Here is a 20136-nt window from a genome sequence, read left to right as displayed (position 1 = left end):
TTCTACGTAAAGCAACAAAAAAAAAATTTTTCTACCTTTTGTCGTTTCTGCTTTAATTATCTTCTCTTCAGCGTTTATCCTCGCTCCCTTCCATACAATATCTGTCCTCTCTTTGCCCCTTCCACCCAGCCTCTGCCCTCTCTCTCTCTACCCCTTCCATCTACTGTCCACCCTCTCTCTGCCCCTTGCATTCTCTGTCCACCCTCTCTGCCCTTCCAGTGTTCGCCCTTTTTCTGTTCTATATGGCATCTTCCCTCTTTCTATATCCCTTCAATAAACTGTATATCCTGTGCCCTTTCTCTCCTTTGTACATGATTCATTTCAGTTTCACCCCTCCCCTATGCTCTGGCATCTTTCTCTTCTCCTTTCCTTCCTTTCTTCCCATTCCACCCCATGGTCTGGCATCTCTATCTCCTTCCCTTCTCTTCCCCATGCCCTAGCATCTCTCCCCCCCCCCATGGTCTGGTAGCTCCTTTCCTTTCCCTCCCTCCCATGGTCTTGGCATCTCTTGCCTCTCCTCTCCCTTCCCTAATCTTCCTTCTCCCCTCTCTCTCCCTAATTAGGTGTGGCTGCTGCAGCACTTCTCTTCCCCTCCCCCTCCCCAATTGGGTGCAGCAGCAGCTTTTCTCTCCTTCCCTCCCAAATTGGGTGCACCAGCTTTTTTCTTCCCCCTCCCCCCCCAAAAAAAATATTGGGTCAGCAGCAACATTTCTCTTCCCTTCCCCCCCAAAATGGGTGCAGCAGCAGAATATTTTTCTTCCCCCTCCCCTCCCCTATTCGGTGCAGCAAAAGCATTTCTCTTCCCATCCTTCCCAGCTCACAAACTCGGTAGTCGCTAGGCAAGTTGTAAGCTTCCCTCCATCGCTGACCTATCTTTCATAGATCAGCGATGGAGGGAAGCTTACAACTTGCTGCTTTTACTTGCGTCGGGCCTTCCTCTTTGCCAGGTCCTGCCTACTTTCTGTTTCCGTGAAGGCAGAACCCGGCAGCGAGGAAGGCCCGAAGCAAGTAAAAGCAAGTTGTAAGCTTCCCTCCGGGGCTCTGTGTGCGTGCTGGCTTCCCTTCTCTCCAAAACCGGAAGTTGCGTCCCATGGGGGGGAGGCAAGAGAAGGGAAGCCGGCATGCACACAGAGCCCTGGAGGGAAGCTTACAACTTACTGCTTTTACTTGCTTCGGGCCTTCCTCACTGCCGGGTCCTGCCTTCACAGAAACAGAAATTAGGCAGGACCCGGCATCAGGAAGGCCTGAAGCAAGTAAAAGCATGCTGGCAAAAAAAAGGCAGGCGTCAAAAAAAAATTTCGGCGGCGAGTCAGCCCGGGAAGGAGCATCGGCGGCAGCAGCAGCAACAGGATTAGCTGGGCGGTCATCTAAATCAGCCGGGCGCAGCGCCCGGCTGTAAGGCCCTGGGGCGAACACTGCACTAACGTATGTATGTTAGTCTGTGGACGCGTTAGCGTTAAGCGCGCGCTAATTCGATTAGTGCACTCTAATCAGTTAGCACACCTTGGTAAAACAGGGGGTCTGTTTGGGAATATTATAATGAAGTTATTCTACCTATTAGTAAGGCAGCTATGCGAGCAAAATGCAAACAATGCAACAAAGAAATGCAGGTCCTGGTGGCCTGAATGAAACAACATCATGAGAAGTGGGTTGATGAAGATGACAAAAGAAACATTTCTGAATAGGCAGGATCTTCAGGTTGGTAGATGCTTTTATTTCATCATAATTCTTAAAGACTGCCTTGAGGAATTGTCATATTTGAACAAAAAAATATTTGCTATTATTACTGCATGTTACTGCCATTTTGATACAGTTCTTATGAAGAAATAAAGAGTTGAAAAAAGCAAATATTCCTTTTTGGGGGCAGTACCTCGGTGAATATAATGAGTAATACTAAATAAGCAGAAATAGTATCAATAATAAAATAACAACACTGACTTTTTTGTTTAGGGGAATTTATCATCAACTTAAAAGATTCTGGAAACTATCCACCCTCGAGATCACTATCCTCCTGTTCTACAGTTTCAGAGTCATTTGTCCAGGAGAGTGTTTCAGTCACATCATATACATCACATATCAACAGCATATCGCCTAAAAGAAAGAAAAGAAATTTGACCATCTAGGAACCACCATAGATAAGTTTGTGATAAAAACCAGCAGATTAGAAAAAGAGGTAATTGATGAAAAAATTGTCCAGTTTGTTTATGCGACAAACTCTTCTTTCTGTCTGATTGAAAACCCACAATTAATTAATATGGTTTTGTCACCAAGACCAAGATATAGTCCACCTAGCAGAGCAGAGTTGTAGAGCAGCCCTGCACACCATACGGCCCGTGGGCCACATGCGGCCCGCAACAGCTCTCACTGCAGCCCGCGCCCGATACGGCTCCCACTCCGCTCTCCTGCCCATGGGGATTCAGCTACCGCACCAGCACCACCAGCTTCTCCCACTAGCACTGACAGGAACCAGCCCCAAAGCTTTTCAGCGGCTACGTTTCTCTTCCTCTGCCAAAACTTCCTGTTACTGGCAGGGCGGGGCGCAGCACATGGAAAGAAGTTGTGGCAGAGGGTGTGGGACGTTGGAGAAGCAAAGTTTCAGGCGTTGTTGGAAACTTCAGAGACAGGTTTGTAGGTAGGATATGGAGATGAGGTGTTTGAGAATGAGGGAGAGAAGTCGAGCTGCGGACGAGGAGACATGGGAGAATAGAAGAAAGATGAAGAGATGCCGGGCCTTGGGGTTGGGGAAGACAGAGAGAGTGAAAGAGACAGAAAGACCTGAAACAAAGGGGAGGCAGAAGAGAGGGGAGGCAGATGTTGGACTTTGGGGTGTCTAGAAGGAAGAGAGAGAAAGAAACTGCAGAGAGGTGGAAATATTCTAGACCAAGGAGGGAGAGAGAGGCAGAGAAAGACCTGGAAGAAAGGAGAACAAATGCTGGGCATGGGAGGGTGGGTTGTAAGCAGAAGAAAGACAGAAATAAAGGCATGGACCAAAGGGGAAAGACAGGAGGCAGATGCTGGACTATGGGAGGTGCAGACAGAGGGGGAGAGACCCTGAGGAAAAACAGAAAGATGCGAGATCATAACAGAGGAGGAGAGAGAGGGAGACCTGGAACAAAGGTGGTGATAGGTATAAAGGAGAACTGACAATGGATCTGGGGAGGGTACACAGAGAGCAAAGAGATAGAGACCTGGACCCAAAAGGGATGGGGCTGGATTGTGAAAGAAATGTTGGATGCACAGTCAGAAGGAAGTCCAACCAGAAACAAATTAAAATCACCAGACAACAAAGGTAGGAAAATTTATTTTATTTTCAATTTAGTGATTGAAATGTGTCAGTTTTGAGAATTTATATCTGCTGTGTGTATTGTGTGTGTATATGAAAAATGAATGGAAAAAATTGCATTACAATTAGTAAAGCGGGCAGGATCTGGGGCAGAGCTTGGGTGGGTTTAGGGCAGAGCTTGGGAGGTCTGTGGTTGGAGGTACTTAGCTTGAAGTAGTTCAGATTTCAACACTGCTGCAGGCAATCAGCCGCTGCCAGTACCTCTCCTTCTCTCCTGCCCTCTTCCCTGCTGGCACCCCCTACTGGCTTCTCGGAGCCCGTCTGGAAGGTCTCTGCGCATGCGCGGATGTCAACATGATGATGTCATGCATGCGCGTGATGTCATCACTGCAACATCCGCATACTTCCAGGTGCCTCGAGCCATGGCCACTACCTGCGGCCCTTGCTACATTTTCCGAATTTGTTTTAGCCTCGGATCATTTTTAAGTTGTGCAGGCCTGTTGTAGAGAAACTGCTGGATAAAGTGTATCACAGAGAAATGGAGCAATGTAAAAAATATCTAGAGGATAAAATTGTTAACCTAAGTCTTAATGAGTAGAGTAATGTCCACAATGATCCTGTTGTATGTGCTTTACTGTTACTGGGCAGACTTGTACGGTCTGCGTCTGTGTATGACCGTTTGGAGGAGGATGGGCAGGGGAGAGCTTCAATGGCTGGGAGGTTGTAGATGGGCTGGAGTAAGTCTTAACAGAGATTTCGGCAGTTGGAACCCAAGCACAGTACCGGGTAAAGCTTTGGATTCTCGCCCAGAAATAGCTAAAAAGAAAAAATAAAATAAAATAAAATTTAAATTGAATCAGGTTGGGCAGACTGGATGGACCATTCGGGTCTTTATCTGCCGTCATCTACTATGTTACTATGTTACTATGTTACTATGTTACTATGTTAGAATAGAGAATGATTCGGCTGTAGGCTCTGTCTCCATCCTTGCCCTGTCCCCACTTACATAAGCCTCGAACATTTATGATTTTATATTTAAATCTTTTTATTAAAAGTATAAAAAGGGACAATATTCCGTACAACTGTTTATAAATCATGAATAGAGCCTTCCATTTCGATCTGGTTATGGTAAACCTTCCCAAAGATTCAATTGCCTATGTTTTTACATCATCTGGGAAGGTCATTGGATTGTCTTTTAGACATGGGTGTAAAGAGAACCTAAACTGTGTAGTGGATAAACAGGAAAATAAGGGTTGGATTCTGTATAGGATGCTCAGTCTCAGCAGGCGCCGAAGCGGCTGTTGAGAATCGAACTTGGGGGTGTCAGGTCAAAACCGCGGAAGACAAAGGTGCGCGCCGACAACTGAGCGCAGCGCGGAGGCGCGCGCCAAAAAAAATAACTGTTTTTAGGGGCTCCGACAGGGGGTTGTGGGGGGGAACCCCCCACTTTACTTTATACAGATCGCACCGCGTTGTGGGGGGTTTGGGGGGTTGTAACCCCCCACATTTTACTGAAAACTTCACTTTTTCCCTAAAAACAGGGAAAAAGTTAAGTTTACAGTATAATGAGGGGGGTTACAACCCCCCAAACCACCCACAATGCCGCCGCGATCTGTATTAAGTAAAGTGGGGGGGCTCCCCAACAAAAAACCCCGTCGGAGCCCCTAAAAACTGTCATTTTCTTCAGCGCACGCCTCCGTCTGCGCTCAGTTGTCGGCGCGCACCTTTGTCTTCCGCGGTTTTGTCTATGAACTGAACTCGGGCATCCTATATATAATCAAATTACCTACTGGTAGATTGAAAGTTTGTATAATGTTTGGACAGAAAGCCGCTTTGCTGGGAACATACTCTGAGGCAGCGGTAAAACAAATGATACCGCGAAACGCTGGCCGTGTTGGTGTAAAAGCAGCGGCTGATGCAGACATGGGCAACTCCGGCCCTCGAGGGCCGGAATCCAATCGGGTTTTCAGGATTTCCCCAATGAATATGCATTGAAAGCAGTGCATGCAAATAGATCTCCTGCATATTCCCGATTGGATTCCTGCCCTCGAGGACCAGAGTTGCCCATGTCTGGGCTGTCTTCTATAATAAAGAAGGAGAAAAACAAAAAAGTCGGGAGGACAGGCTGTACTGCTAAAAGAAAAGCAATACTCAAGATAAGTACAACATGTTTCTGGATTGCCTGACTGATAGTTTTTCTCGTTTTTTAGTACCACCAAATCTAGTGTAGTATAGAAAAGAATTAATTTTAATATATGTGGAGACGGATTTAAAGAATCTTCCTGGAAAATAGATGTAAAATATAATAAAACAAGAAAAAGAAATGAAATGAAAATGAAGTTTTAGATAAGACAGGAAAGAAGGTGGTTTCTGTCGATGATTAAATTAGGAGCAATGTGAGCAATCAAATACAGACACCTCGTGGTGCTTTTGCTCCAGATCTGAGGCTTTTTCCCACCTTTATACAAAAGATCACTAATAATAAAACTCTAAGTGCGCATGTGCACTTATGTTTCGTGATCCCTGCCGCTGTGTTTTCTGTTCCCTGGCCGAATTCTATTTTAGAACGTGGCGTCAGGGAACACTCTGGCCACTCCCCCCTCCCGCCCTCACTCACCAACCGCTGGAGGAAGCGCAGGTAAGCTCTCTCCCTGCCCGCATCCTCGCCTCACCGTATTCGGTGGCTTGAGGCACATGAAAGGCGGTGCGGGGCGGCGCTGGTGGCGGCTGCCGGGAGGAGGGCTTCGAGCCGCTGAGGGTCGGGTGCTGCTCCCGTGAGGATCGCGGCCAGCTGTACCAAACTTCGCAGGCCAAACAGCACCTCAGTAGAACATTTCCTCTGATGTACGCAATTGCGTCAGAGGGAACGTACTTCTGAGATGCAGAGCGGCCTACCAGGTTCACAAAAGCCGGCCGCGATCCTCACAACGCTGCATACTGGACCAAGGAAACAGGTAAGGGGTGCTGCTGGACCGGGGGAGCAGGGAAGAGGGACAGGGGGAGCAGGGAAGAGGTGCTGCTGGACTGGGGGAGCAGGGAAGAGGTGCTACTGGACCGGGAAAGCAGGTAAGAGGGACAGGGGGAGCAGGTAAGAGGGACAGGGGGAGCAGGGAAGAGGTGCTGCTGGACCAGGGGAGCAGAGAAAAGGGACCGGGGGAGCAGGGAAGAGGTACTACTGGACGGGGGGAGCAGGGAATAGGGACAGGGGAAGCAGGTGAAGAGGTGCTACTGGACCGGGGGAGCAATGAAGAGGGACAGGGGGAGCAGGGAAGAGGTGCTGCTGGACAGGGAAGAGGGGTGGGGAGGGAAATGCTGCTGGTGAGAAAAGGGGGCTCGGGCTGAAAGGGAATAGATGGAAGAAGGGGGCTTGGGGGGGTAAAAATGGGTTTGGAGCTGGGGCTGAAAATAGGGGACATGTGAGGGAAGGAGGCTTTACTAGCACCCGTTAATATAACGGGCTTAAATACTAGTTATAATATAAAATATCTCATTTGATCTATACTGATTTGGTGTTACTGTTAGTATACAGTGGATAGAGAGAGTGCTTCTAGAATTTAAACAACAAGCATTAAAAAAAAATAAATGGGATAAACACTGTCTCCAGCTCATTTTCTTGCAAATTTTGTCAATATCTGGTACCAAGGTCAAACCTTTAATGCTGAAGAAGAGGAATTAGCTATGACACGGGTTTACTTCAGAGCTAAAGGTGAACCATTCAAGAAATATGTTTGCCAATCATATTCTAAAGAAAGTCACACCAGTGAACTGGTGGACGTCACTTGTTAAGCATTTGAATTTAGAGACCGTTGAAGTATTGATTTCACTTTTCACAGCAGTAGCTTCTTCTGCTGATATAGAAAAAGAACAAGCTATTCCTTTGGCTCATTCATTCCAAATTGAGAAATCATTTGGAACTTGATAAAGCAGGAGAACTTGTTTCTCTTTTCCAGATTATGAACAAACAAAACAAGAAGATGAAAATGAAGATGAGCAAGCTATAGAAGACAGTATTTCAAATTTTTCAAGTATGGACCTGGCTGATAGTCTAACACCCCCTCCTCTCCCCCCCTTTTAAAAAGCCACGTTAGGCTTTTTTATTGCCATTCTTTGCTTTCAAGAATGAGCTGATTGGAGCTCTGTTTAGTCAGAAAAAAAGGGTAGCTTTTTAGCAAGAAAACTAAAGCTATGTTTTTCATGTGCTGTGCTTCAGTTAATGGATGTTTTCCTCTACTTAGAAAATAGCATTGCTGTTTGTCCACAAAAATATAAGGTTTTGCATGCAATATATCTGTTTTGATGTGCCCTGTTTATCTGGTGCCTTATTAAATGTATTTTGAGCTTAATAAAGCAAAAATAAAAACCCAGAAAGATATTTAGCAAATTGCATTAAGGATGTCCAAACTGTGCCTAAGTTCCGTCCATAGAACTCAGGTCTATCTGAAGTCTGAATTATGCTCAAAAGTAGACTTCCTTTACAATGCATATAGGACCTAGTTTTACAATTGCTATGCAATTTGCTAGCTCACAGTGTAGCATATTGGTTAAACCTCCACCCTTCTACCCTAATGTTGCTGGTTCGAATCCCACTCTCTCTGATAGAAGAGAAATAAATAAAAGCATTAAACAGATCCAACTCCCAGTATCACAATTATAATGAAAAACACCATAAAATCACCATTCTAATAACGTCATAATAATAAAATATTATAACATTAAGGACATTATTTGGACGTCTAACTCTCACCTAAAACCTGATTCTCTAAATGGCGCCTAAATATTTAGATGTCTAAACAGTGCTGTGTGCCACTGAGCGCGATTCTACAAACGACGCCTATCTTAGACATCCAAATGGCGCATAACTTTAGACGCGCTTTGCAGAATCGAGGCCATCTTGTGTAACTACATCAGTTAGCATGGATGTTTAAGCAAATACAAAAATACATACGTATTGTTTTGGTTAAATACTGTAAAACTATTTAAATTATTAAGGTAATGATTATTTTTCTCCTTTCAATAACATATAGCAGAAAAGTTATCCAAATATGAATGATTAACCTATTAAACTGGATGTATTTATGAAATTATTGCGAGGTGAACTATTATCTTTGTATTTCTAATAGTATAACCAAATCAGTCATTTTTGATATAACTGTGAAAACTAATCTGAAAAGTTATTTTTCAAAATATGAAACCTTCGTCTGGTTGTAAATATTAAAAAATTATAACAACAAGAATGGTATCTTGTGTCAATGTACAGGCTCTGAATATTGAACTTTGTACTTAAAAATGCGTGTGGGAGAATCAAACTGAGAAGGGAGTTGTAGTGGATTTGGAGGGAGGATAGGGGAGGAGGGGGAAGGGGGTTGTAGTGGATTTGGAGGGAGGAGGGGGGAGGAGGGGGAAGGGGGGTTGTAGTGGATTTGGAGGGAGGATAGGGGGGGAGGGGGAAGGGGGTTGTAGTGGATTTGGAGGGAGGATAGGGGAGGAGGGGGAAGGGGGTTGTAGTGGATTTGGAGGGAGGATAGGGGAGGAGGGGGAAGGGGGTTGTAGTGGATTTGGAGGGAGGATAGGGGAGGAGGGGGAAGGGGGTTGTAGTGGATTTGGAGGGAGGAGGGGGAAGGGGGTTGTAGTGGATTTGGAGGGAGGATAGGGGAGGAGGGGGAAGGGGGTTGTAGTGGATTTAGGCCTTCTTTTTACTAAACCATGGTAGAGGTTTCTATTGTGGCTTGGGGAGCCAAATGTTCCAATGCTCATAATTCTACCACGGCTTAGTAAAAAGGAGGGGGGTTAGATTTTTATTTGTTTTTTGGTTTGCTAATCTAATGCTTGTTTTCCTTGCTGCTTCAGGATGGATTTTATTTACGGTAAATCACTAGTCAGAGAGATGATTTAAATCATGGTTTTCTACAGAAAGACTCATTATTCTAGACTACAAAACCTTCAAAAAAGAAACAAAAACCCTACTCTTCAAAAAAAATACATAAAACCAATATAACACAACCAAACAGGCTCTGAACTCCTGCAATTACCAACTACTCCTTAACAAATTAGAAAATGCTCAAACTTTTCCTTACGTACTTCTTAATATCTTAACAATATGTTCTTCTTATTATCATAACAACTCTTATGTAATCCGTCTTGAACCGTAAGGTAAAGGCGGAATAGAAATCACTAATGTAATGTAATACTGGCATTAAGTCAGCATTGACATCTTTACTTATGAAGGTGACATGCGTGCAAATTTGTCTCATGCATATTCATTAAGGATAGCCTGAAAACACAATCAGCTGGTGATCCCCCCAGGATAGGTTTGAGAGCCACTGATCTTATACCACTTCCACACTCCCTGATGGTTTAGTGCATAGCGTATCTGCCCACATAAGGTACCCAGTTTTAGAATTGCCTTGCACAATAAAAATGCATATTCTTTATCTCTACAATAAAACTACCACAACCAAAAAACAACCTTACTCGCCACAGTATCAGTTAAATATAGGATCCATCCCAAGCCTTATTTCACAATAAAACATTACACGAGGTTCTGCATGAATAATACGTCTTGGCCATTCCAAAAGCAATGCATTACCCCTAATCATAAAGCAATGGTCTTCATTATTTTTTAAGCTAGGGCCACTTTGGATTCTAATGAGTCACCAAATATCTTCCCATACAGGGTCACAACACGGCTGACCACTGTATGTCAATGACATCCAGCCCCATCTGAACGGGAGAGCTGGTATCCTCAAGGTTGTGAACATTTCCAAATGCGTTCTCTTGTCTATTGAGGAATGCTTTCTCCTTCAAGCATGTGACTCTTCCCCCCCCCCATCTACTTTCCCCTTTCTGTACCAAGCCCAAAGACAAGGGGGGCTGCCCAAAGGTCTCCAGGGGGGCTACCACTGGCCCCCAGGCCTTCAATTAAAGAACACTGCCAAAATACAATATAACCATCATTTCCACCCCATTAGAACTGCATCCAAGATTAATTGTAATCTAGCTAAAGAACCCACTGCCCCAAATAAATCACTTTATAATATAGATATTATCATTACCAACTGACAGCAGCATGTATCAGCCCAAGAACAGGGTCTCCCTAAGAAACAACAACCTCCCTGCATACATAGACCAGATGGCTTTCACTCACCTAAATAAATAGCTCTGAAATAGTTACAAAGTTTAGCTTTAAAATCCTCTGGCAAAGTTGCATTTGTATTAAAATAACAATAACCTTTGTGATAGCTGTGGTATTCCATAAAGAGATTAGATCTACATGTTAAATGCCTAGTGGATCACTGAAATATTCAAATAAAATCAACTGTTTTACCACATTAAACTAAAAAGTGAAGAAATCACATAAAAGTGATATACAAGTAGAAAAACACAACCACGTTCCACCACATAACCTCAGCTGTGGTAAACTATTTATACAGGCTAAACAACACAACCAACCAGCAATTATTTATATCGTGCAATTCTTTCCAGTAAAAAAGCCACTTGCAGAATCCAGTACAGTATCAAGTTCATTATTTAAAAAAAACAAAAAAAAAAAAAACCCAAGTGGAGAAAGCATGCTCATCAATTTTTTTTCAAATCCTCCACGTGCACATCTGTGTATGAAACTGGACTATCAGTGTCAGCAGAGAGGGGAAGGAACAATGTTCTTCATGGGGGTGGTGAGCTTGTAGGGAGGGTAGGTAGGGGACAGTTGGGCAATGGAAGAATAGATGGGGGAGGGTTATTTCAGTCAGACCCAAAAAGCAGAGGAGGGCAAAGGCAGTCAGGAGATACCACTCTTCCTCCTGCCATATGATCAGCACACGAGAAAGAAGCAAATTACAATATGCTACCATGGCAAAAAAAAACCTCTCCGTCTCTTTGAGGCCATTCAGCCTCCATCTCCCACAGCAACTTCATGGGATCTGACCAGCTTTATGCAAAGAATCAAATTGTGTATCTGTTCCTGTGAGAAAACAGGTTTTATTTTATAAAAGAAATAAGACTTTGCCTTAAGTAGAGATGAAAGACAAGTGGATTTAAGTTGTATTTTGCAGCATGCCAGCATACCAGCATGTCCTTTAAAAAAATCATTAAGCTCAAAGAGTAGCTTATGAATAGTTAATACCATAGCTACTATCTCCTATAATGCCATGACTGGGGACATGATCGAAACATTCAAGATATTGAAGGGAATTGACTTAGTAGAGAAAGAGAGATTGTTCACCCTCTCCAAAGTGAAGAGAACGAGAGGACACTCGCTAAAGTTAGAAGGGAAAAGATTCCGTACAAACGTAAGGAAGTTCTTCTTTACCCAGAGAGCGGTAGAAATCTGGAACGCTCTTCCGGAGGCTGTTATAGGGGAAAGCACCCTTCAGGGATTTAAGACAAGGTTGGATAAGTTCCTACTGGAACAGGACATACGCAAGGTAAGGCTAGGCTCAAATAGGGCACTGGTTTATGAACTAAGGGCCGCCACGTGAGCAGACTGCTGGGCACGATGGACCACTGGTCTGATCCAGCAGTGGCAATTCTTATGTTCTTATGACTGCCACAGCACCCGTGGGACTGCCCTACTGGTACTAGAATGGAGGAGTAGCCTAGTGGTTAGGGCAGTGGCATGGGAAGCTGGGTTTGATTCCTGCTGCAGCTCCTTGTGACTCTGGTACAAAATAAGCACCTGTATATAATATGTAGACTGCTTTGATTGTAACCACAGAAAGTCAGTATATCAAATCCCTTCCCCTGTGCCACTTGACTTGACTCCTATAGCACTTGAGGAAATCAGATTTGCTACATCATTTTCTTTTCATATTAACTAAAGCAGACTACAGTTTATTAAAATTGGATATACTTCCAAGCCTAAGCAGATTTAGGCAGTTTACAATAAAACATAAGAAAACAATTAAGAAAAGAACACCATAGTTATTAAATAGGAATGTAAGGGTTAGGTCTATCCTACAGAGTTAAAAAAAATTTTTTTTTCCATAGAAAAGCCTTATTGTTTCTTCTTGATACTATACGAAGCGGGTTAGACCATGGGACCTTGTATTTTATGGTTCTTCTTGATGTCTCCACAGCTTTCGACACCGTTAATCACCAAATCCTGCTAGCAAGATTGCGGTCATTGGGTTTGTCAGGTACGGTGTGGCATGGTTTTAGTCTTTTAGGGGGGAACCACTCATTTTGTGTTGAGGTTAATGAGAAGCAGTCAGAGTGGGCTACTTTGTCTTGTCAGGTGCCGCAGGGCTCAGCATTGTCGGCAGTTTTAATTTAATCTTTACGTTCGTTGGGCATTATGTTTCATCTTTATACCGACGACATACAATTTCTTTTCCCTGGGAAAAATTAATTTGACGAGGTGTTGTCGTTTTTGCATGACTGCTTTGGTGTCATTCAGAATTGGATGTCTCAAAACCATTTAAAATTAAATGTTGCAAAGACTGAAGTGCTATAAATTGGTCGTGGCAAGAATTTAGCATCTTGTCCAGCTGAAATTTCTCTTGCAGATGAGGTTGTTCCGGTACGAGGGCAGTGTAAGTATCTAGGAGTTGTGTTTGATTCCACCTTGTCCTTTAAGGCTCAGATTAAGAATGTAATTTCTGATGTGTTTTTGAAGCTGCATTTGGTACGAAGGTTACGTAATTATCTCTCTGGGGATAATTTTCATTCGGTTGTCATGCTGTTGATAACCCCTCTGCTCGATTATTGTAACTCTATTTATTTGGATTTGCCCAAATGTGTTACAGCTAGCCCAAAATGCTGCAGCACGTCTTATTGTTCATGCTTCTAAATATGATCACATTACACCAATACTTTGTGAGCTTCACTGGTTGCCAATTGGCATGCGGGTGGAGTTTAAAGTTCTCTGCTTGATCTTTAAAGTGCTCCAGTCTAATTGTCCATCGAGCTTTCATTCTCTGCTACAGTGGTATTGTCCTATGCGTGAGTTACGGTCCTCTTACAAAATATGTTTAGAAGTTCCGTCACTGGCTGTGGTGCGACTTGTGAGTAATCGGAAGTCAATGCTCTCCGTCCAGGGCCCAATGCTTTGGAATGTTCTTCCTTTTTTTTTTTTTTTTTGCCAAAACTAATATGCTTTTACATTTTTGAAAAGGGGGCAAACTTTGTTATATGAGCACTTTTTATGGTTCAAGCTCTGAGAATGTCTGAATTTTTTATATATATATTATGCTTGTAAAGCTGACTTGTGTTTGTTTTAGGTTATTTTATATGTTGTTTTGTTCCTCAACTAGATTTATGGATAGGAAATAATTTTAAATAAATAAATCCCCAGCACTGCTAAGTTTCAAGTTTATTTATACCTTGATATACCGACCATCACAAGTATCTGGTCGGTTTACAGTAATAAAAGTTAAAATATTTAAAATATAGCTTAAAAAAAAATTGAAATAAAAATAGGGGGGATTGAAGAGGAAGTGACGTCATTGCTGCGGATGGGAGCTTGAGCTGAGAGCTCCGTTCGTGCCCGGCGTATTAACTATTTAAAGTTGTGTAAACGGCGCGATTTTTCTCTTCCCGGGTGGTGGTGAGGCGTGTGAAGGAACGGGGGAACCCCATGGCAACACGCAAAAAATTGCCCGGCGATAAACCCGGCCAGCGCACGATGGAGCAAGCATTGGGCCGGGCTGCACGTGGCAGCGTGGGCCCGGAGACCAGTAGCGGGGAGGCGGCGAGATTGAGCGGCGCAATCGCGGCAGTCGCCGATATGGTGGCAGAGCCCATGCAGGAATGTGCCTCGCCAGAACCGCTTACAAAAGCGGATATGCAGCGCTGGATTACGGAAGTAAAATCTGAAATATCGGCAGTGGCTGTACAAGTCCGGGAAGCGGTGCAGGAGCTGCGCACTGACCTGGTGGAGGTAGGCACGAGGGTGGAAGTGGTGGAGATGCGGCTGGAAAGCTGTGAGGAAAATGTGACTGGAGTGCAAAGATCTCTGGAAACTGCCTCTGCTGACTACCAACTACTCATGGATAAGGTCGAGGACCTGGAGAACCGCACCCGGCGTAATAACTTGAGGCCTACCGGATCTGCCAGAGTATAAAGATGTTCGTGCTACCACTATCAAGCTGATTCGCTGGCTTCTACAGGATGACAATCTAGAGCCGGGTCTTGAGCATGCACACCGGGCTCTGGGACCCCGGACCACTGATCAACCCAAAGATATTGTGCTTTGCCTTCAGAGCTTTGTGCTTAAGGAGCAGATCTTCCGCAGAGCCTGGGAGTTGGGCACGGTTACTTGGGAAGGCCACCGGTTGGAGTTCTATCAAGACCTGGCTGCAGGCACGCTCCAGAAACGCCGGGCATTCAGGGAAGTGACAAAAGCTCTGCAGCGCAGCAATTTGCGCTACCGCTGGACTTATCCCTTTGGAGTGGTCATTTCTATCAATGGAGTACACACTAAGGTTACCACCGTTCGGGAGGCCCGTGGTTTGCTGCAACAAGCAGGTATTGAGATCCCGGAGGAAGCTGTTCCTGCAGTGGGAGCGGTGTCCAACCGAGTGGGGACTCCCGCCTCCTCCCGATGGCAGAGAGTGGATCCAGAGCGGACGGGGAGGCCGAGGAGGAGGACTCCCTCTTCGAGCTACTGCCTCTTCCTCGAGTGGCCCCCCATGAGGGTTGACTGACTGTGTTTGTTTTGTTCTTGTTTCTTCTGTACCCTTCATACTTCTGTGGGGTGTTTCTGGACTCACCCCTTGATGTGGTATTTCTGGGTCCTGAGTCTTGGGTGGGAGTCTTGTGGGGGCTGGCCATGGCCTGGTTTTGGGGTGTGGTGGGAGGGGGGGCCAGGAGGTTGCATCTGTGCTATGTGGGGATGCAGTGAAGTGTTTGGGGGGGGAGTGAGAATTGTTGTTTGGGGGGCTTGTGGGGTTGGTAGGGTTTGCTTATGGGGATTGTTGTGAGCACTGTGTTGATAGTTAGCATTTGGTTGTGGGGTTTGAGTAAGGGGCCATGGGGATGATTCACTTCCTTGTATGTTGGTGGGAGATCTGTGGACTCTCACTTTGGGGGAGGGGGGTGGAGGGGTGGGGTGGTGGGGGGGAGAGGGGGATATGGGGACGTGTATGGAGGGGTTGGGTCTGCATTGTTCTTGTTTTATTTGGATTATGGAGGGGTTTAGGTTGGTCTCTTATAACATCCGGGGTCTTAATTCCCCCAACAAGAGACGGGCTTTTTATAGAGAACTGCTTCGCCTCCGGGCGGATGTCTGTTTTGTCCAGGAAACTCATCTACTTCAGTCCCATGAATCCCTGGTTAAAGATACTAGGTTCCCCCAGGCCTTTTGGGCCTCCCGGGTGGGTACTTCCAAGAGGGGAGGGGTGGGCACTCTCATTCGTAAGGGGATTCGTTGTGAAGTGCATAGGGTGGTGCGGGACCCTCAGGGTAGATATATAATGTTGGAGGCTCTGATTGAGGGGGTCTTGTACTCCCTGGTTAATATCTATGCCCCTAATGAAGGTCAGGGGGCCTTCTTTCGTGAGTTGGTGCCTCGAATTCTCAGGTTTAAGGGGGGTGCCCTGGTTCTGGGTGGGGATTTCAATCTTACTGTGACCCCTCATTTGGATAATTCGGGGAGGGCGGATCAGTATGGGAGAAAGGATCGCAAACTGTTGCGGGAGGCACTGACTACCCTTAATGTGGTGGATTGTTGGCGGTGGATGCATCCATCGGTCAGAGACTATACTTACTTTTCGGGGATTCATTCCTCTTACTCCAGAATTGATTATGTATTTGTGGAGCGGGGATTGCTTCGTCGGGTGGAGTCAGCGGGGATTGAATCACTTACGTGGTCAGATCATGCTCCTGTTTGGTTACGGTTCGCGGGGGAGGGAGGTGATTCGGGACAGAAATTCTGGCGTTTCAATGATAGTCTCCTCGATGACCCGGAGGTGGGAGCACAGATAGAGGGGTGGCTGCATGAATATTTGGATGTGAATGAGGAGTGTGGAGCATCGCTGGAAGCGGTTTGGGAGGGGTTAAAGGCTACCCTTAGGGGCAGATTGATTGCCCTGGCTTCTGCCCGGCAGCGTAAACGAAGGGAAGATGCGGCGGCTTTGTTGATTCTGATTGGCCGGTTGGAGAGCTTACATAAGCGTAGCCCTTGGGATATAGAGCTGCATGGGCGATTGTTTCATGTCCGCCGTGATCTACAAGCTTTGGACTTGGAGCGTTTGCAACTTAATTTGCAGCTCCTACAACAGAGATATTTTGAGTTTTCCAATAAAGCTAGTCGACTGGTGGCCCATCATTTGAAAGTGCGGCAGACGCGCAATCAGATTCTATCGATTCGGGCGGCTTCTGGAGAATTGTTGCAGAAAGAGGATGCTATCCGTGCATGTTTTGTGGAGTTTTACTCCCATCTCTATACTCCAGAGGCCCCTGGGTCCTTGCAGGACCTGGATGACTATTTAACTTCGGCGGCGATGCCCAAGATTGCACAAGATGATGTAGCGCATTTGGACCGTCCTCTCACGCTGGTTGAGGCGCAGGGAGCGCTGCGCTCTATGAAGCTTGGTAAATCGCCTGGGCTGGATGGCTTTACTGTTCGGTACTATAAACGCTTTCAGGATCTTTTGCTGCCTCCTTTGTTGCGCTTTCTTAATTCTTTGCAAGAGAATACTGCCCTTCCCTTCTTCATGCGATTGGCGGGGGTTACGGTGTTGGCTAAGGAGGGGAAGGATCCCCTTCAGTGTGCTTCCTATAGGCCGATTTCGCTGTTGGGGGTTGATACTAAGATCTTTACGCGGATTTTGGCGGATAGATTGATGAGCTGGATTCCCCGTTTGATCCATCCAGATCAGTCGGGTTTTGTAGTGGGTAGGCAGGTGGGTGATAATACTCGTCGGGTCTGTAACTTGTTTGAACGGGCTGGGGGGGGGCGGGAAACGGTGTTTTTATCTATCAACGCTGAGAAGGCTTTTGATAGGGTCTCCTGGCCTTTTTTGTTTCGGGTCTTGGATTCTGTGGGTTTGGGTCCGCGCATGCGGGACTGGATTCGGGTTCTTTATACTAGTCCTCTCGGTTGTATTAAGGTAAATGGGGGTTATTCGGAGACTTTTTCTCTAGCACGGGGAACTCGTCAGGGGTGCCCTCTCTCCCCGCTCCTCTTTGCCCTGACGGTAGAACCCCTGGCGCAGCGGGTGCGGATGAATCGGGATATTAGGGGGGTTACTGTGCCGGGAGGTGACTATAAGTTGGCACTGTTTGCGGATGATCTCTTGTTTACGGTGGAGGAACCTGAGAGTTCTTTGCCAGCTATATTACGGGAGTTGGATGATTTCGGTAAGGTGTCGGGATTTCGCGTTAATGTGGGGAAATCTGAGCTCCTTAATATTAACTTGCCCCTAGACAGAGTGACTTACCTTCGGGACCGGTTCCCGTTTCGGTGGGTTCAGCATTCTCTACGTTACCTCGGGGTTTATTTTGGACCGCCGGGAGTGGATCTCTATGATCTTAATTTCCCTCCGCTCTTTCGTCGCATTCGCCAGGATTTGGTTGGTTGGAAAGATCAGTATTTCTCATGGTTGGGTAGGGTGGAAATTGTGAAGATGATGATCTTACTTCGTCTCTTGTTTTTAATTCAGGTGTTGCCGCTCTGGGTGAGCAGGAGCACATTGGAGGGGGTTCAACAGCATATTTTTGATTTTATTTGGGCCGGTCGGTGACCAAGAGTGAGCAGGAAGGTCTTATGTATGGGGAGGAGTGACGGGGGGCTGGGGGTTCCCAATGTGGTAAAATATTATCAGGCTGCTCAGCTGCGTGCCCTGTTAGAGTGGCAGACGCAGGTACCGAAACCGTGGGTGGAGATGGAGCAGAGTTTAACTGGTGGGGTGCCTTTGTTACATCGGCCTTGGTTGCCTGGCAGGGTGCGGCCTGCGGGTGAGTTGTCTTCCGTTGGTACTTCTTTCAGGGTTTGGAATCAGACCCGAGGTGGTCTATTGTTGGGCAGACGCCATTCCTGGTATACCCCGTTGAGACATAATCCAGCTTTTCTACCGGGAAGAGGGGAGGGAGTTTTTGCTACTTGGGAGTCTCGTGGCTTGGTTTGTGTGGGTCAATTGTGGGATCCGGTTTTGGGCCGGATTCGACCCTTTGCAGAGCTCAGGGGCAAGTTTGGCTTTGGGGTCCGAGATCTGTTTCCTTACCTACAAGTTGTTCATTATATCCGGACCTCGGGCCTTCTGGGGGACTTGGGGGGTGGTAGGACCCCCTTTGAGCTGTTGTTGGGTCCGGTACTTCGGAAGGGAGCTCTGTCTGCTATATATAGGTGCTTAATTGTCGGGGGGCCCCGCATCCCTATATGGTGGCTTGGGAGGGTGATTGGGGTTCTGCTATTTCCTGGGATACCTGGGGGGACATTTGGAAAGAGGTTTCCTCGGCGGGTATTGCTGCTTTGTTGATTGAGAATGGTTATAAGGTCCTCTTTCGTTGGTACTATACTCCTTAGGCTGTGGCTCGTTGGCAGGGGGGTGCGAGTGTTCTTTGCTGGAGGGGCTGTGGGGAGGTCGGTACCTATCTTCATATGTGGTGGCAGTGTGGGCGGGTGCATGGGTTCTGGACTGGGGTTTTCTCTCGGGTGTCCCAGATCCTTGATTTCCAGATTCCGGTTGATTGGCAACATGCCCTATTATTTTGGCACCAATTAGACCTAGCCTGGGGAGATTCTTTGTTTTGTAAGTTGGCTTTCACTGCAGCCAGGTTGGCTTTAGCCTCCTTATGGAACCAAGTGCTCCCTCCCACGTGGGCAATGGTGGAGCAGCGCTTGCTTACCTGGCAACTTCTTTACCACTTAACGGCCTTACGGCATGGCAAACAACATGGCTATGCTCGTATTTGGCGTCGGTTTTGGGCTTCTGTGGGGGTTTGTGGTAGGGGGGGAACGGGGCTTTGAGTTGAGGTTGGGGCTGGACTGGGGGAGCTTGGATTGGGGGGACCCTATAACCTTATTCCCCTTCCATTCTTTTCTTTGTATGGGGTTGGATGGTTCTCGACCATATCGGGTGCTGTAGGTATTGTGTTTCGTCCCTGGGGGGAGGGAGGGGGGTGTTTGGGTTGTGTTACTGGTGGGTATTGTAGTTTGCTATTGTTAGTGTGTCGAGATTGCACATGTTTTTCTTGTTGGCAGCACGTCTGCTGTTTTCTTGATGGCAGAGTATTGTTCTTTGTGTTATTGTTGCTGCATCTTACATGTATATCTTGTACTTGGTGTATATCTCAATAAAAGCTTTTATTTAAAAAAAAAAAAAAAAATAGGGGGGATTGAGACCAGGACAAAGATAATATTAGGATAGGTTGGAGACGAGAAGGACAGGGGGGGAAGGAAATTTTAATTATATTGTGTAAATAAAAATAAAAGGGAGGAAAGAGGGAAGGGATAAAACAAGGGGGAAGGGGGGGTGTCACTTCCTGAAAGCGTTTCTCTATTTGTTAGTTTTTATTTCCCCTTTTTCTGGGTTCTCAGTTGGAATTTTGACAGGTCTTCCACTCTACCTCAAGGGATTTGAGCACATTAAATACTGTTCTACATGCTCAAGTTTGCTCATCAAATTTTCTGGGGATATATGTGCATTAAAAAGCAGTTCTCCAGAAATATAGGCCCCGATTCTATAAAAGACACCTGAAGTCGGACTCCTAGACTGGCACGCCTAGTCAATCTAGGCGCTTAACTTAATTTAATTGGCCTAATCAGTGCTGATAATTGAAAGTGCCATAAAAAAAACAATTAAAAATCATTTAAAAAATGTAATTAGCCAGTAGGCGCCTACCACACCAGGCTAGTTTTCTTTAAAGGGTGATCTGTGGGAAACAACTTTTATAGAAACTTTTACTACATGCTA

At 45.8% G+C, this 20136-nt stretch overlaps 1 protein-coding gene across 6 annotated transcripts in view; it reads right to left on the bottom strand.

The window, feature by feature from the left end:
- Window positions 1-20136, bottom strand: part of PDE10A (phosphodiesterase 10A) — a 590210-nt gene that overhangs the window by 549549 nt on the left and 20525 nt on the right. Inside the window, exon 2 of one of the 6 annotated variants that reach the window (XM_033937279.1) lies at window positions 1939-2091. The exons of the other annotated variants lie outside the window; for them this stretch is intronic. Within the exon in view, the coding sequence (XP_033793170.1) occupies window positions 1939-1963 (25 nt within the window). The 5' untranslated portion in view covers window positions 1964-2091. The remainder of the gene's footprint in view (window positions 1-1938; window positions 2092-20136) is intronic. 6 annotated transcript variants of the gene reach the window in all.

This window comes from Geotrypetes seraphini, chromosome 3, assembly GCF_902459505.1.
Source record: "Geotrypetes seraphini chromosome 3, aGeoSer1.1, whole genome shotgun sequence".
Taxonomy (NCBI): domain Eukaryota; kingdom Metazoa; phylum Chordata; class Amphibia; order Gymnophiona; family Dermophiidae; genus Geotrypetes; species Geotrypetes seraphini.
This window is presented reverse-complemented; position numbering and strand designations above follow the sequence as displayed.